The 18,708-nt window shown below is 34.9% G+C and overlaps 1 protein-coding gene across 1 annotated transcript in view; it reads left to right on the top strand.

Moving 5' to 3' along the window:
* Positions 1 to 18,708, top strand: part of TNKS (tankyrase) — a 182,275-nt gene that overhangs the window by 128,768 nt on the left and 34,799 nt on the right. The window contains exons 12-17 of the mRNA XM_081221230.1: positions 5,007 to 5,178; positions 8,820 to 8,899; positions 12,306 to 12,451; positions 14,390 to 14,555; positions 16,244 to 16,463; positions 16,767 to 16,876. Of these exons, the coding sequence (XP_081077356.1) occupies positions 5,007 to 5,178; positions 8,820 to 8,899; positions 12,306 to 12,451; positions 14,390 to 14,555; positions 16,244 to 16,463; positions 16,767 to 16,876 (894 nt within the window). The remainder of the gene's footprint in view (positions 1 to 5,006; positions 5,179 to 8,819; positions 8,900 to 12,305; positions 12,452 to 14,389; positions 14,556 to 16,243; positions 16,464 to 16,766; positions 16,877 to 18,708) is intronic.

The following is an 18,708-nucleotide window of genomic DNA, read 5'->3' as shown; positions in this document are numbered from 1 at the left end:
GGGGTTGGAAAAAGATATTCCATGCAAATGGAAATCAAAAGAAAGCTGGAGTAGCAATACTCATATCTGATAAAATAGACTTTAAAATAAAGAATGTTACAAGAGACAAGGAAGGACACTACATAATGATCAAGGGATCAATCCAAGAAGAAGATATAACAATTATAAATATATATGCACCCAACATAGGAGCACCTCAATACATAAGGCAACTGCTAACAGCTCTAAAAGAGGAAATCAACAGTAACACTGTAATAGTGGGGGACTTTAACACCTCACTTAAGCCAATGGACAGATCATCCAAAATGAAAATAAATAAGGAAACAGAAGCTTTAAATGACACAATAGACGAGATAGATTTAATTGATATTTATATGACATTCCATCCAAAAACAGCAGATTACACTTTCTTAAATGGGCATGGAACATTCTCCAGGATAGATCACATCTTGGGTCACAAATCAAGCCTCAGTAAATTTAAGAAAATTGAAATCATATCAAGCATCTTTTCTGACCACAAAGCTATGAGACTAGAAATGAATTACAGGGAAAAGAATGTAAAAAACACAAACACATGGAGGCTAAACAATAGGTTACTAAATAACCAAGAGATCACTGGAGAAATCAAAGAGGAAATCACAAAATACCTAGAGACAAATGACAGTGAAAACACAATGATCCAAAACCTATGGGATGCAGCAAAAGCAGTTCTAAGAGGGAAGTTTATAGCTATACAAGCCTACCTCAAAAAACGAGAAAAATCTCAAATAAACAATCTAACCTTACACCTAAAGGAACTAGAGAAAGAAGAACAAACAAAACCCAAAGTTAGCAGAAGGAAAGAAATCAAAAAGATCAGAGCAGAAATAAATGAAATAGAAACAAAGAAAACAATAGCAAAGATCAATAAAACTAAAAGCTGGTTCTTTGAGAAGATAAAATTGATAACCCATTAGCCAGACTCATCAAGAAAAAGAGGGAGAGGACTCAAATCAATAAAATTAGAAATGAAAAAGGAGAAGTTACAACAGACACCGCAGAAATACAAAGCATCCTAAGAGACTACTACAAGCAACTCTATGCCAATAAATTGGACAAGCTGGAAGAAATGGACAAATTCTTAGAAAGGTATAACCTTCCAAGACTGAACCAGGAAGAAACAGAAAATATGAACAGACAACAGACCAATCACAAGTAATGAAACTGACACTGATTAAAAATCTTCCAACAAACAAAAGTCCAGGACCAGATGGCTTCACAGGTGAATTCTGTCAAACATTTAGAGAAGAGCTAACACCCATCCTTCTCAAACTCTTCCAAACAACTGCAGAGGAAGGAACACTCCCAAACTCATTCTATGAGGTCACCATTACCCTGATATCAAAACCAGACAAAGATACTACAAAAAAAGAAAATTACAGACCAATATCACTGATGAATATAGATGCAAAAATCCTCAACAAAATACTAGCAAACAGAATCCAACATCACGTTAAAAGGATCATACACCATGATCAAGTGGGATTTGTCCCAGAGATGCAAGAATTCTTCAGTATATGCAAATCAATCAATGTGATACACCATATTAACAAATTGAATAAGAAAAACCATATGATCATCTCAGTAGATGCAGAAAAAGATTTTGACAAAATTCAACACCGATTTATGATAAAAACTCTGCAGAAAGTGGGCATAGAGGGAACCTACCTCAACGTAATGAAGACCATATATGACAAACCCACAGGAGACATCATTCTCAGTGGTGAAAAACTGAAAGCATTTCCTCTAAGATCAGGAACAAGACAAGGATGTCCACTCTCACCACTATTATTCAACATAGTTTTGGAAGTCCTAGCCATCAGAGAAGAAAATCAAGAAAAGAAGTAAAAGGAATACATTTTGGAAAGGAAGAAGTAAATTTGTCACTGTTTGCAGATGACATGATACTGTACATAGAGAATCCTAAAGATGCCACCAGAAAACTACTAGAGCTAATCAATGAATTCGGTAAAGTTGCAGAATACAAAATTAATGCACAGAAATCTCTTGCATTCCTATACACTAATGATGAAAAATCTGAAAGAGAAATTAAGGAAACACTCCCATTTACCATTGCAACAAAAAGAATAAAATACCTAGGAATAAACCTACATAGGGAGACATAAGACATGTATGCAGAAAACTTTAAGACACTGATGAAAGAAATTAAAGATGATACCAACAGATGGAGAGATATACCATGTTCTTGGATTGGAAGAATCAATATTGTGAAAATGACTATACTACCGAAAGCAATATACAGATTCAATGCAATCCCTATCAAATTACCAATGGCAATTTTTATGGAACTAGAACAAAAAATCTTACAATTTGTATGGAGACACAAAAGACCCCGAATAGCCAAAGCAGTCTTGAGGGAAAACAAAAGTGCTGGATGAATCAGACTCCCTGACTTCAGACTATACTACAGAGTTACAGTAATCAAGACAATATGGTACTGGCACAAAAACAGAAACATAGATCAATGGAACAAGATAGAAAGCCCAGAGATAAACCCACACACCTATGGTCAACTAATCTATGACAACGGAGGCAAGGATGTACAATGGAGAAAAGACAGTCTCTTCAATAAGTGGTGCTGGGAAAACTGGACAGCTACATGTAAAAGAATGAAATTGGAACACTCCCTAACGCCATAAAAAAAATAAACTCAAAATGGATTAGAGACCTAAATGTAAGACCAGACACTATAAAACTCTTGGAGGAAAACATAGGAAGAACACTCTTTGACATAAATCACAGCAAGATCTTTTTTGATCCACCTCCTAGATTAATGGAAATAAAAACAAAAATAAACAAATGGGACCTAATGAAATTTGAAACCTTTTGCACAGCAAAGGAGACCATAAACAAGACGAAAAGACAACTCTCAGAATGGGAGAAAATATTTTCAAATGAATCAATGGACAAAGGATTAATATCCAAAATATATAAACAGCTCATGCAGCTCAATATTAAAAAAAAAAAAACCAATCCAAAAATGGGCAGAAGACCTAAATAGACATTTCTCCAAGGAAGACATACAGATGGCCATGAAGCACATGAAAAGCTGCTCAACATCACTAATTACTAGAGAAATGCAAATCAAAACTACAATAAGGTATCACCTCACACCAGTTAGAATGGGCATCATCAGAAAATCTACAAACAACAAATGCTGGAGAGGGTGTGGAGAAAAGGGAACCCTCTTGCACTGTTGGTGGGAATGTAAACTGATACAGCCACTATTTAGAACAGTATGGAAGTTCCTTAAAAAACTAAAAATAGAATTACCATATGATCTAGCAATCCCACTACTGGGCATATAGCCAGAGAAAACCATAATTCAAAAAGACACATGCACCCCAATGTTCATTGCAGCACTGTTTACAATAGCCACGTCATGGAAGCAACCTAAATGCCCATCAACAGACAAAAGGATAAAGATGATGTGGTACATATATACAATGGAATATTACTTAGCCATAAAAAGGAACGAAATTGGGTCATTTGTTGAGATGTGGATGGATCTAGAGACTGTCATACAAAGTGAAGTAAGTCAGAAAGAGAAAAACAAATATCGTATATTAACGCATGTATGTGGAACCTAGAAAAATGGTACAGATGAACCAGTTTGCAGGGCAGAAGTTGAGACACAGATGTAGAGAACAAACGTATGGACAGCAAGGGGTAAAGCCTTGGAGCGTGAGGGGTGTGATGAATTGGGCGATTGGGATTGACATGTATACACTGATGTGTATAAAATTGATGACTAATAAGAACCTGCTGTATAAAAAAATAAATAAAATTTAAAAATTAAAAAAAAAAGAATTTATTTGAACCCTTGTCTGAAGTGTCACAGCCTTACAACAATGAAAAACTGGAGACAGGGAGACTGTCTTAAATCCTTTCTTTTCTTAATCTTGTGTTTGGTGGGGGTACCCAAGCGTTTTGAATAACCAACCAGCATATATTTGAGAATTTACTATGTACCATTAACAGGAGCTTTCTAGAGGACCCAGAAAACCTATACAATACTTTCCATATTTTAGTAACCTTAGTTTTACTTGGTAAACAAACACTAGCCCTATGTTCTAATTTATAAAATAGTGCTGAATTGACATAGGTGTTCAGAAAGGAAGTAATCGTCAAGGCTTTAAGTAATCAAGGAAGATTTCTTAGAAAAGGTGAGACTTGCACTGGATCTCATAATCCAGAAAGGCAGAACGAAGGGCTTCTCTGAAAGAAGCAACATGCACAATGAACATAGACTTTGGTCTGAGTGGAGTAGTCTTTACTGGGGTATCCTAGAAAACAGGCTAGGACTAGGTAGTTTTGATCAAATTATAAACATGATTCCAAAGTTTAACATTGTCTTAACAGTCTTAAAATTATTCTTCCTTTATGATTCTTCAAAGTTTTAAAAATGGAACCTTTGAATCTTCAAATCAGGTTTTTGGTTAAATGCGTAATTCAATTAGGGCATTCTATCATAATCATTTACTAAAATTAGAAAAGAAATATAATTAATTACTTTGACTATCTTTGCTTACTTATTCTGTTGTCTTTATATTCCGGGAACAAGTTTGGTAGAACTCATTCATCCAAAAGTATTTAATGTGCATCTTCGACGTGGCAGGCAGTGAACATCAGGCAATAGTCCCAGCCCTCAGGGACCTTACAGAGACCCCTAGTTGTGAGGAGAGTGGCAGGGAGTGGAGGATGGACAGGAAGACAGTCGTTCAGGGAAAGAATGGGTATGTTAGAATTTTCAATAAGGTGGTCAAAGAAAGGCAACCAAGAAGATGGTATTTCTTAGAATCAGTAAGCAAGAATTAATAATGAATAGTCTGTGGTATTTTTCAAAAAGGTTTGACAGTTGATTTTTCTCATAATTTATTCGCTAGGGTGTAGAAGGGAACAAAAATAGCTACTCAATCTCATGTGCCCACCCAATGATTTTTCAGATGAATGCACTGGACACCCTTGGTCAGACTGCTTTGCATAGAGCTGCCCTTGCCGGTCACCTGCAGACCTGCCGCCTGCTACTGAGTTACGGCTCTGATCCCTCCATCATCTCTTTACAAGGCTTTACAGCAGCACAGATGGGGAATGAAGCAGTGCAGCAGATTCTGAGTGGTAAGTTCAAATAGACATTGCATTCTGTTCTTCCTCTTCCATGTCTGTCCACTGATAAACTCCACAGACACACTTTGTGCCCCTTGTTTTAAGTGGCTCTTTGGAATATTTTCTTTGCCTGAATATTTTTCCTGCCTTTCCTTGCTTGCAGTTTAGCCTATGGCTCTGCCCATCAGCCTATTTTGGTGGGGTTGAGGTAGGTGTCATGAAAAGAGGCAACCATTTTCTTTAATTTTTTTAGTGTTAAGTTGGAAACCTGACTTAAGGGTGCTATGATCAAAGGTTACTTAAAACTCCTATAAACAGTGTGGAATTACGGTTGCTCCGAAATCTATCAAATAGGGAAAATTACAAATCGTTCATATGGTAATGATCTTTTAATTACTTGTTCTTACATGTGTTATATTCTGCTTTCTGTAATTCTTAACTTCATTGTACTATTATGATATTATCTTGTCTTTCCTGGTTTAAATATAATTATAAAATCTTACTGAGTGTTACAGTGCCTACCTAGTACAGTGTTATATACTTTAAATATCTAGTTTATTGAGGGCAATCAAACATAAAACTGTTACAAAAATAGATACCAGTTTCCAAAGCCCCCAAATCAGAGGAAATATCACAGTCTGCCTACTGAAAAATGAATAAGAAGTTACAAAAGAAATTTAATATACTTGACTCTTCTTTCTCATTCTTTTAATTTTTTCCATGGATTATGTCTGCTGTAGAATGACCTAACAAACTGAAAGAGTAAAATGGAGTAGGCTACAGGCAAGGAATCAGAAGTCTGCTACTTTCCCTATGTATAACGCAGTAGTTCTTTTCTTCATCAGACGCAGCGTACCCTCTTTATTATGAATATTTTATAGCATCCATTTACTATCCAGAAATGAAATTCATGGATATTATGACCTAACTATAACAGAGACCTTTCCACAAATCTTTATTAAATGCCCTATGTATAATACAAAGGGAAATGAAAGTAAATTACAGTAAAATAATTTATAATTGTTACAATAGTGATAGCTAGGGCATGACTCCATTAGAAGACAAAAATTAACCCCACACGTTTCTGAAGGGCCCCCAAAAAGTACAGCCCAGTTAAGAATCACTACTATACATGGACACAGGGGACCTTTCCAGACTTACAGAGCATGGTACGTGTTGTTAGAGCTGAGTCAGAGCTAACCAGCCTCATAAGAGTAACTGTGCTACATTGTCAAAGCTGTTGATTTGGTTTATTTTCCTTGTGTTAGTTCATTCTTAAGTAGTGGCATTCTACTTCAGTCTTAGGTGATGATCTCTAGACAGTTAAAGTTAGACCTATCTAGGCCATCTTCACTATCAATACCAATAAGATCTATCTAAAGGAATAAAATTTGCTATCATAGGATTTATAGCTTCAGCTATGAAAAACATGCCTTCATTTAACTTCCTGTTTCTACAGAGCAATAGGACATTTGCTTAAAGAAGATAAGCACTCTTTGACTAGGAAATACTTCTGCCTTCTCAGTAAATTCTAATAATTTCTAAAAGGTGTGATTTTTGTTTCAAAAATTTTTCTCTTATACTTTTGTAAGAACCATTTAGTAGTGGATTTTAAGTTAGTTTCTATAAGTTGTAACCATAAATCAGGCAAACATTTATAGTTATTACATCAGATTTTCTAATAATACTATACATAATTTTTAGAGGTAATTGACAAAATGGTGAGGAAAGGATTGAATAAATTAATCAGATTAGCTCCAGTAATGCTTTTAAAACGTCTTCTAAATGAATAGTTAGAATATGACTGCTGGTAAAAGATAAATAGTGAATCACAAATGAAAAATTTTTCAATTATTTTGATAATTCTTAAAAATTGATTAGTAAGATAAAGCATTATATAGGTCATTAAATGCCTAATTTAGTATGTGTCAGAACTTTTTAGTTTAGTTCTTCATATTTTTTATTGATCTGGAAAGATAATACAAATATTAGAAATTAACGGTAAAGTCTTGCCCTTAGATTTTTTTAAATGAGAATTATTTTTTATTCGGAAGAGGATATAATTTTTTAAACTAATATTTCTGCGAGAAACTTGTGTGTCTGTAGTCTGTAGACCATGTACTGGCTGAACTTTTCAACTGTACCTATATTTACTAATCCAATTCCAGGTTATGTCTATAATGACTCCTGAAAGAATACATCAATCGTATAGAATGTATAGTCAGTTATTGGGGGTCTGTTCTGGGTAATATTTTAAAGATTCATTTTAAAACACCTGTTAATACCAGGTTTGAGATCCACTTTTAGAAACCTGCACTTTCAGCTCCCAAGTCTATAGTTGCCAACAGTTTACATTAGTCAAGTTTTCTGCAGACTAACAAATGCAATAAACTCCCTTTTAAAGAAAAATAATTGTTGATATTTCAAAACTGTATTTCATTATATGAAATACTCTCATCTTTCCTCCCTTTAATCTTAGCATTTTATCTGCTAAGTATTATTATTATGACTAAATAAATACAGTTTATCTTCCATTGAAGACTTCCCATAACTTACTCTGTAAAACTCACTTCCCTGAATAAAGTACTTTAGAAAGAGCTGAAGTATTTCTTCTGAAACCTGAAACCTTATTATAGCATCACTTGATCTTCCCATTTGGACACTGGGCTCAAGGAAGGTGTCTCTGGCCACAGGATATTGAAATCTTAAGCCTGGAAGAGAATTTCTGGGAAACCAACCAACGCTCACTTTATAGGTGCGAAAACTAAGCTATCAAATGATTTGTCCATCATCACAATAGAGCCCAGTCTAAATCCAGGTTTTCTGGACTTAAGTTCTTTTGTGTTACATGAGTGTGTGTACACATGTGCATTATAAAAGCCACACTTAATGTCCATGAACATACTTTGAATGATAAGCATTGTTTTCTTTAAAAATCTTTTTATTAGGGCCAATGTATAATGAATTTTTGGTTTGTTTATAGTATTGGATTAATCAGAATAACTCATTTGTTAGCCTCATAACTTCTAGACTTAACAGCCTGATTTAATTATATTCTATTTAACATTTGTATCACACCTCTTAAGACATTTTAAATTGCATTTCCCTAAAGCCATAATAAATGTGAATTAAACAAATTTCTGTATTTAGTAGACCTTTTTTGTACACTGATTATATTTTCTAAGGTCACTGATTTCAGAAGTATTACTTCTGTTCCATATTGTAGAAATTGAGACCAAAAAGAAAGGCTAAACATTAAGTACTGAAAGTTGAGTGGCTTCTCTCAGTTTACATAACAGAATCTATTGCAAAGCTTCGCTCCAACACTTTGAAAGACCAGTGTATCATAAAGATGTCCTTGATCTCATGGTCCTATGTTTCTCCATTCCCCTTTGCCAAGTTTTGACCATAAAATTTGAAAGACAGAGTAATTGGGATGGAGAAGGATTTGTGTGTCCTAAAATTTGTTTGAATTTGGCTTATGATAATAAGGTGGATATAGATTGAAGTAAGACACCACAAAACCTTAAATTAGATCTTAGAAATTTCTGACACCTTAACCTCTCTCTTTCCATTCACCAAATAATTTTCCCTCCTTAGCTGCTCTGTGATTCCTTAAAAACCAACAGTACTCTTTCCTTTCTTTCATGTAGAAAGTACACCTATACGCACTTCTGATGTTGACTATCGGCTCTTAGAAGCATCTAAAGCTGGAGACTTGGAAACTGTGAAGGTAAGGCAGCACTTTAATGTCTTGGGTAGCTCTGTGGAACCTTTGCTTACCAATTCATTTTAAGCTTGTAAGTGAAACTACTCAAATCCAAACAATAAAAGGGATGAGCAGAGTAGATCCATAAACAGGAGAGATCTTTAACTGTGAAGGCTTTCCTAGTATGTGCCGTACATTAAACCACTTTCTAGTCACTTTACTTCTGGTTATATGAATGCTCTTTTTATTTCCACTTTTATTAATTAAAATGTTATTTTGGCCACTTTTATAAATTTCCAAGCTAGTTCAAGCCCAGGTAATAGTACAGTAAAGTTTGAAACAATGTTCTTGACCTTTTCCAAGAGATTCTCACATTTGCTCTAGGAAAGCATCCTTATGATCCTGCAACCATTTGGAATTAATTATATGCAGAAGATGGATCTTCTTTTCTATGTCATTGCTTGCCAAGGAAGTTTTATCAACCTTTACTTGTGGTGTAGAAACAATGATTATAGATTGAATTTTTTCAAATATAAAATTATATTCTAGTATTGAATATGCCTTTTTAAAACACATACACTTCCCATCTATAATCATTCATGTGTGGATGAAGATAGCAGAAAGGGATATGAGTTTTGTTTTTGTTTGGGGATTGGTCTTGTAGTTTTTTTTTTTTTTTTCCTTTTTTTAAAGAAAGGCTAATTGCAAATTTGGTATTAATCTTACCAGCTTATTTTTTACAAACTAATCTTGCTCATTTCTTATTGTCATTTCTTATTAAGCAAACTTGGTTTTTGTAATTTTTAGCAAACAAATTTTAGTACTCTCGATGATATATACTGGTTGAAAATGACAGTAAACGCTTTCTAAACTCTGTTGCCTAGAAATTTTATTTTTGTTGCATTATGTGGCTACTTCCAACCTCTCTTCCATCTTACATTAACATCTAAGTTATTTAAAGGAAAATAGTAAATTTCAGTCATAATAGCCACTAGAGAGAAATTGTAAATTTCTCTTAGATCTGAAATTATATATTTTTTTTCTTAAAAATACTTTTATCATTTGAAATGTATCCTAATAAAATCTTAAAATATAAAAGTGATTAGAACTCCTTTTCTGTATCACAGCATGATAACCCCAGTGCTAGAATTGCTATAGTGGCCATTATAATTAAATTAATAGTTTATTATTTTTTTAATGTGTAGGTTTTAATTCCTACATCTTGTATGTATTAGAAACCATGCCACAGCTTCCAGGTTTCTTAAACAATCCATTCACAATAAAGGCCAAATATATTTTTATGAATAGAGTAGAAATGGCAGAAGAAAACAAAGCACAAATTAAGTGAGAATTAAGCATGGTAAACTTCCTTCCTTAGAGGCTTTAGAAAGCATTAGAAATTAGTTATTAGAAAAAAAGTCTGTTTGCTGAGTAAAGTATTTGAGAAGCAGGTAGGAAGGATGTAAAAATTGCCTTGGCATTCAAAAAGAAATTGAAATAGAATGGAGGATAAAGAACTTCCAAATAGTAGAAAGCAAATCTTTAATAAGCAGAATTGGCTTTCTTTTTGTTAATAAAAAAGTAAAATAAGGTAAAATAAATTGGGTTTCATTCCCTCCCTCATCCCCATTTTGCCACTGTTCTCTGCAAAGGAAAAAAAAAGCTAACTTAGAATATAAAGAACTAGAATAAAAGCAGCAGCAGCAGAAAGCAGCTTCGATCATGTAAGACACCATAGAAGGTGTTTATTGTCAATTTTTGTAGCCTTTCTTTCTAGTTTATGTATTTATTTATTTCTATTTAATTTTGTTTCTTGATTCTATAATTTATATATTAATAAAATATATAAAATTTGTCACAGACTCAGTTGTCGTGAAAAGATATAACCTGGCCAGATGACAATGGCTCTTCAGATTTTAGTCTCTCCCTTATGCCCAGACTTCCTTCTGTCATATAAGAATTGTACCACCTGAAAAGCCCTGTTTTTACCCTACCAGCCCCTCCTCAGTATCTCCATAGATATCTTCCAGGTTCAGAGTTTTTCTATTATAATAGCTCATTACAGTGAGCTATATATGAAAGCCCTTGCCATCATACCTGTAGCCTAGAAAATGTCACCGTTTTTCTCTGCTTTTTTAACTTAAGAATTCTTCTTTTCACTACCTCTGTTCTCATCACTTCCCTGAATTTGGGTAATTAAGTAGGTAAGCAATGATGTAGCAAGAAGATCAAAAGCTTAAGAATCAAGAAAGTGAGGTTTGAGTTTTTATTCTACCCCTTACCAACTGTATGAAATAGGATGTCACTTAATTTCTCTGAGCCTTGGTTTATTTATCTGTAAAATGGAGATGATGATTGTTTTCACACGTAGATAATAATCCTCTCACTGAAAAAATATGAAATTCTTTATAAATTGTTCCTCAAATATTTTTATTGTAGTCCATCTGTCACCATCAGCGATGCAACTGCTCTGGCCTAACTTTGCTTCTACTGCTTTGTAAGCAAACAGCTGAGCTTGTGCTGAAATGATAATATTCAGAAGGAGAATAGGTGAAAGAGAAGAGATTTGGAGGATACAGCTGAAGGAGATAGAAGGCCAAAAACTAGAATATGATCAGAATCAATCTGACTTGTAGACTTAGACAAATATCCCCTCAAAGATCAAGTAAAACATTGTTGCCTGCATGGCTTTGCTGAGATGGATCAGAGGGCCAAGTGGATGGCCCAGACAGAATTAATGTGATTTTTCCAGAGCCTTCTTGCTTGCCACGTCAAAGGAGGCAAGAATTCTGGGTAATTCTGCAGTCAACCAGGGTTGGTCTTATTTGAGCAAAGAGTGGCTAAGAGCATGCTGGTACAAGCATACAGGCTGTTACAGGCAGCCTCGGGGAGGAAAGCCTTATAACTATGAAGAAGGAAGGCACCATTTGCCTCGGAAATGCTTGCCTTATTATGGGTTTTTCTTTCTGATTAAGATTTTGGCCAGGAAATGTTGAAAAAGATTAAATAGCTCTGCAAACGGAACATTTGTAGACACTGTAAAGCCAAACATCGTGCTGATTTTTTTTTTTTTTCCGGGACGTGGGCTTCCTCACTGTTGTGGCCTCTCCCGTTGCGGAGCACAGGCTCCGGACGTGCAGGCTCAGCGGCCATGGCTCACGGGCCCAGCCACTCCGTGGCATGTGGGATCCTCCCGGACCGGGGCACGAACCCATGTCTCCTGCATTGGCAGGCAGACTCTCAGCCACTTTGCCACCAGGGAAGCCCTCGTGCTGATTTTAAAACATCACTTGTATTATCTAATCTTTGGAAAGAAATATTCATTAGAAAAATACAATTTATCCAAGATGTCTGCAGTATTTTGGAGCGAGTTCTATGAATAAATTCTAACGTTCTTTTTGTGTTTGTCTGTGTGTTTGTGCCATAAAAGCAACTTTGCAGCCCTCAGAATGTGAATTGCAGAGATTTAGAGGGCCGGCATTCTACACCCCTACACTTTGCGGCAGGCTATAACCGTGTGTCTGTCGTGGAGTACCTCCTACACCATGGTGCCGATGTCCACGCCAAAGACAAAGGGTATGCATTAGAATTTCACTGTTTGGGATTCATTTTCTTGATACTTAAAATTTCTTTTCTTTATATTTTTGAAGTTTTAGATATTTTTTCCCTATTAAAAAAGTAATGCATGTTTTTTTTTAAGTTTAAAGCATAAATTAAAACATTATGGAAATGTATAGTATAGAAAGTGAAAAGTCCCTCTCACTCCACCTCCTAGAGATTACAGCATCAAAATTTTGTTGTAACCGTCTGGAGTTTTGAAGGACCTGTCGCAGTGTGTGTGCTATTGTGGTGGAGCTTATTTTTAATGTAAATGATGATGTCACTGCACACGGTCTGCTTTGCAATTTGCCTTTTTCACCCAGTAGTATATCTTGAATGTCTTTCCATGTCAGTACTTAATAGTTCATTTCATCCTTTTAATGTCTATATATAGTATTTTATTGCATTATGTACGTGTGTTTATATAGTTTGTAATTTATTGTTCATCCCTTTTTTTGCTATTAAAAATGTTTAATCTCCTCCTAAAAGAAGCCACCCATCCCAAAGTCATATTAATAGAAACATAATTTTATTTTTACTCATTCAGATATTCTCTATTTTTATATTAGTTTACTGAACTGTGTTAATTTATCTAGACAGAGTTTTAAAGCAGCCGTGGAAGCTATTTAGAAAAGCAAGAAGGAAGTTTTAACTGAGATGAGCTTCCATATGCTGAGTTAATTTCATATCATCTCAAAATATAAATAAGCACCTTTCTGTGTAATTACATACCAGACTGCTGTAGAAGTAAACCACACAACTTAGACCTCAGTCAACCATTTGGGGTTTATTTATCTTTTAAAAGGGACACATCAGACGTGAATATTTAATAATATTATCACTAGCTCTTTCAAAGTATTATGGTGCGTTAGAGAGGAACCAACATTTGTTTCTATTGCCATCAGCGCCCCCCCCCTTTATTTTTGGCCGCGCCGTGCGGGATCTTAGTTCCCCGACCAGGGATTGAATCTGCACCCCCTGCATTGGACCACCGGACCGCCAGGGAAGTCCCTCTATTGCCCCATTTTAACAGTCAGTATTTTTGGTCTCAAAACATTAAAAACAAAAACAGAAAAACCTGATCTCTCTAAGTAAAAAGGTACTAACTTGATACCTTGTGTTTGCTGTGTACTAAGTGCAACTTAAACTTATCCTTTTGATGTACCCCTTTTTATGGGAACATCTTTGTCCTTTTAGAATACCAGTTGCCTTCCAATCAGAACTTAGAGTCATCACAGGATAGTTTGCTCATCTGACTAGAGTTTATGGTTGATTTCATTATTTTCTTTACTGAATACTGAGGTTTCTCTATCACTTGGATTTTGAGTTTTCATTGCTTGGCACCTAAATATTTAAATCTATGCACAGAAACCACTACCAGATTATTAACAATAAAAAAAAAGCCAAAAACAAAAGGTTGAACTTGCCTAAGTAAATAAATTAGATTGCATTGTGTATTTTATAAGTAAGCAAGCATACAATTTTCACTAGGAAGACCCAAATGGAAGAAAATCTGAGAGATGATAAAACCAGATTATTAATTAGTTATTCCTGAAATCACTTTGTAGTGTTGCTCTTTATATTGCCAGGATGAAACCTGAATTAAAAATATTATAATAGAACCTTTTTTATGGATATATCTATATGTATTTTAAGAATAAAGATTGCTGTGAAATTTATATCCATCACCAAGAAACAAAGCAAGGTCCTTATATTGAAAGGGACATTTTTGAAATTTTTGAAATTGTTAATCCTTGTTTGGAAATGGATGATAATATCTTTAAGATCAGAGGAGAAATTTTTTTTAAGTGAGTGTTCAGTATAGTCAATGCCATAGAGAATTATTTTTGTTATACATATCATCTTAATGCAAAGATGTGTTGTATGTCTCTAAAATAATTTTCTTTCGTTTAGTGGCTTGGTGCCTCTTCATAACGCTTGTTCATATGGACACTATGAAGTAGCTGAACTCTTGGTAAGGCATGGGGCTTCTGTCAATGTGGCTGACTTATGGAAATTTACTCCTCTACATGAAGCAGCAGCTAAAGGAAAATATGAAATCTGCAAGCTCCTTTTAAAAGTATGTAATGTTTTAAATCATAAAGTAATTATATTTATTATTTGGTTAGGACATAAAATTACATCAGAGTAAATTATTCTATAATACAGTACAGTAAGTGCTGTAGAGACTGCTTCCACTTTCTATTTTAGGGGGATGTTTAAGTGTGATATCATGATACTCACGTAGCTTTGAGTAATGTCTGAAGTACCTTTCTGAACTGACTTGATTATGTTGAGTTCATCACAGTTCAACAAGGTAGGTTTTGGAAAGAGTTGAATTAGTTTGCATTGCTTATCTGATACTTACAGTATTAATATCAGAAAACATTTGTACGAGAAGAACCAAGTTTTTCCATCAAGTTTGATTCTTTCTTCTTACTAGCTGTTTTATTATTGTTAACAAGCTCATTTCTAATTATTAAGCATTATTTAAATATTAAAGGATAGGAAGTTAAATTAAAAGATGTGAAATTAATTAAAAGATGTGAAAAATGACTGGACAGGGCTTCCCTGGTGGCGCAGTGGTTGAGAATCTGCCTGCTAATGCAGGGGACACGGGTTCGAGCCCTGGTCTGGGAAGATCCCACATGCCGCGGAGCAACTAGGCCCGTGAGCCACAACTACTGAGCCTGCGCGTCTGGAGCCTGTGCTCCTGCAACAAGAGAGGCCGCAATAGTGAGAGGCCTGCGCACCGCGATGAAGAGTGGCCCCCACTTGCCACAACTAGAGAAAGCCCTCGCACAGAAACAAAGACCCAACACAGCAAAAATAAATAAATTAATTAATAAACTCCTACCAACAACATCTTCTTTAAAAAAAAAAAAAAAAAAAAGACTGGACATGTATTTATGTCATTTTCTCTTTTTTTTTTTTTTTTTTTTTTAAACTAGAGAAAACCTTGTCCTGGTTAAATATAAAATTCTTCTCCTGCCACTTTCATGGGATCAAGTATGTTCTTATGAGTTTTGAGAATAACACTGTATTTGATACTCATTTTTATTATCACTGGTTAGTAAGAAATAACTTCTAGGACAATGTGAATTCATTGTCTAGGTTGGTTATTCCAGATTTCTCCATTGGGCCTATAGCAGTCTGTGTCAGGCCTGTAATAAAGATTCTTGACTTTTATTGACCTTATTTCATAGGTATAGATGATTAAACTTTTAAAATCAAATTAACTGTTAATACATTTCTACCTAATTTCATGATAGGTTCTAAGACTTACAATGGAAATATTTTTAAATTACCAAACTTTCTTTTTATTGATTCCATTTAGAATTAAGTACTTTTTCCACCAGTGTGTCTTCCTCTTCTCACTTCATCAACACTGAATATCTCTATATAATTGAAATCTGGTCAACATTAATATCCAGGCCATGATTAAAAGGAAAAGTGGTTTCTGAAGACAGCTTGGAGTCTGAGAAAGTATATGATACGGAAAGTAAAAGGCACTTGACACCTTTCCCACTCACCATCACTGTTGATCCTGAGGCTTGGGGCTTTGGTTGGGAAGTATTGATAGTTAGAAAGCTGATCCAGTATATTGCTGAGTAGGAATTTTGCAAGAAAGACCGAATATTGCCTCTGTTTTTCACAATGGGTATAGAATAGATAATCTTTCTTTGGACGAGTGAAGGTGAAGTTCAAAATAAAGAAACAAAACAAAGATACTGCAGAAAACACAAACCCCATTTGGTTATTTTGTAGCATGGAGCAGATCCTACTAAAAAGAACAGAGATGGAAATACACCTTTAGATTTGGTAAAAGAAGGAGACACAGATATTCAGGACTTACTGAGAGGAGACGCTGCTTTGTTGGATGCTGCCAAGAAGGGCTGCCTGGCAAGAGTGCAGAAGCTCTGTACCCCAGAGAATATCAACTGCCGAGACACCCAAGGTAGAAACTCAACCCCTCTGCACTTGGCAGGTAAGCATCACCAGCACTTCCAAGGCTCATGATCTTTCTTAGATACCTAATACAGCTCACCAGAAGATGAAAGAAATGCTGCACATGAAGAGACCTACTCAGAAAACGCTTGATTGATGTTATTTTAAATAATTTCTTATTATAAATTATATAAATTTCTTATTGTAAATGTCTTATTCTTATTTATGTGATAGTAGTATTAGCTTTTAAAGCAAAAAGTATTAATGTTTTCTGGTCCTTATCATTTATATACATATTTTCTTTTTCTTTTAAGCTGACATTTGCCTTTTTTCATTCTAACAGCAGGCTACAATAACCTGGAAGTAGCTGAATATCTTCTAGAGCACGGAGCAGATGTTAATGCCCAAGACAAGGGTGGTTTAATTCCTCTTCACAATGCAGCATCCTATGGGGTGAGCATGCTAAAGTTAAAGTCTAGAAAACTTTACTGATATTTACTAATTTGTTAAATGCATACCGTGCCTGCAATAAGTAGATATCTAACCAACAGCATAATTTAGCACAATTTTAATCTTACTATTCAGAGTCTTTCTAGCCTTCTCAGTTAGGCATAACTATCTTTTGGCCAAGGACCATACTTTTTATAGCTTTTTGCTCTCTTCACATTATCTAGCACAATAATTGGTATGTGATGGCTGCTCAGTTAATATTTATTGATGTAGATAATAAATCTTAACTCTACCTTAAGTAGATTTTAGAAACTATGAAAGCCAGGAGGTTCCTCTATAGGCATGGAAATTATGCTTGCTTATGTTTATCCTCAGCATCTTAGAAAGATTCAAGAAAATGGTTGAGCTATTGGTGTATATGGTTTCAAAGAGTTCAGATGACTAGTTGAAACCCCACCGTGAAAGTCGCAATTGATTCTTGCAAAGCCCTGTAACTGTAATCTGTAATCATCAGCTGAAAGAGGAAGAGGGTTGTATTCCAGTACCTTGACATTTGTTGGACTGACTGCCTGGAAGTCATCAAGGCCCACTTTAGATCTGATGAATCACACAGGAAGAAGATGAATACTTTTGTGCTTGTCAGAATCCCTATTTGACTGTAAAGATGCACACGTGCCAGAATGTACATACTAGGGGCTCTCATAGATGGAATCATTATTGGTGAGGACAGTTTCTAGATTTGCAAAAGCCTGACAGACTATAAGTAAAAACTAATCACCATGATTTCCATATTCTCTTACTCTCTTCTCCCTTGCCCTTCATAATGAGAATATCTGCATCTTCTCATGCCCCCCTCTCAAAGACCAGCATTTCAGGGAGATGACACGTCTGAGTGGGAATAATCAAGGAAAGCAAACAATCTAGTTTTAATTTGGACAGAAAGGAAAGAAAATTTTAATTCCAAGTGTGATACATGCTAATTGAAAGTTATCAGATTTAATAAATATATTATTAGTACTGAAATCCTCTTGAAACTTCTGTATTTGAAGTTATCTTTCCAAAGATAATTAATCCTTTATTAAAATCATTAGAATTCTCTTTTAGCCTTCTTTCATATAAAATTCTCAATTTCACTGTACAACGTGTATTTCTACTGAAGACCAGGCATGCTAAATATTTACTGCTAATATACTACATATACATGTATGTATAATCCTTTTACCTTTGAGTTACAAGTATAGATATGTATCATTTGGAGAATAATGTCCAGTACTTCTTAGCATGATCCTTCTCTCCATATTGTATTCCATGTAGCTAAGCCTCAGTTAAAAGTTTATCAGTTAAGAGTTTATAAAGCTGATGGGATCAGTGTCTTTTAACTTCTGTATAAATCTCCTAATGAGTGAGGATAGGTGTAGGCAGTAGAATTATACTTCTTGACTTGATCTAATAAAACATAAACTGTCAACTGTGTAGACTATGTTGATCTATGTACTGTGTTTCCAGTATATCCCATACTTTGTGGATGTGGAAAAGTTGAGTCCCGTCAGTCTTTTCCTTTCATAGCTTTCATAGTTGTCACTGAGGATGAAGAAAGTAAAACTAAATTTTTAAGGTTTAAGTATTTTACCTTTTAATTCCCATTCTTCTGATGGGAAAGGTGTTGAGATTCTACTTATTACACATGTGTCAATTTGTGACCAGTGTGAAAGAAAGAAAATTTATAGTGGTTCTCTTTTGTGGCTAAATATAATAAGGTAGAGTGCAGGACAGCCTTGTCTTTGTTTGTATTCCCTTGCAGCTCTCTTGCCATTAGCTGAGGGAGTGTAATGCAG

The sequence above is a fragment of the Mesoplodon bidens genome (assembly GCF_964165515.1).
Source record: "Mesoplodon bidens genome assembly, chromosome: 20".
Taxonomy (NCBI): Eukaryota; Metazoa; Chordata; class Mammalia; order Artiodactyla; family Ziphiidae; genus Mesoplodon; species Mesoplodon bidens.
Note: the sequence above shows the minus strand (reverse complement) of the source record. Positions and strands in the feature narration are given on the sequence as shown.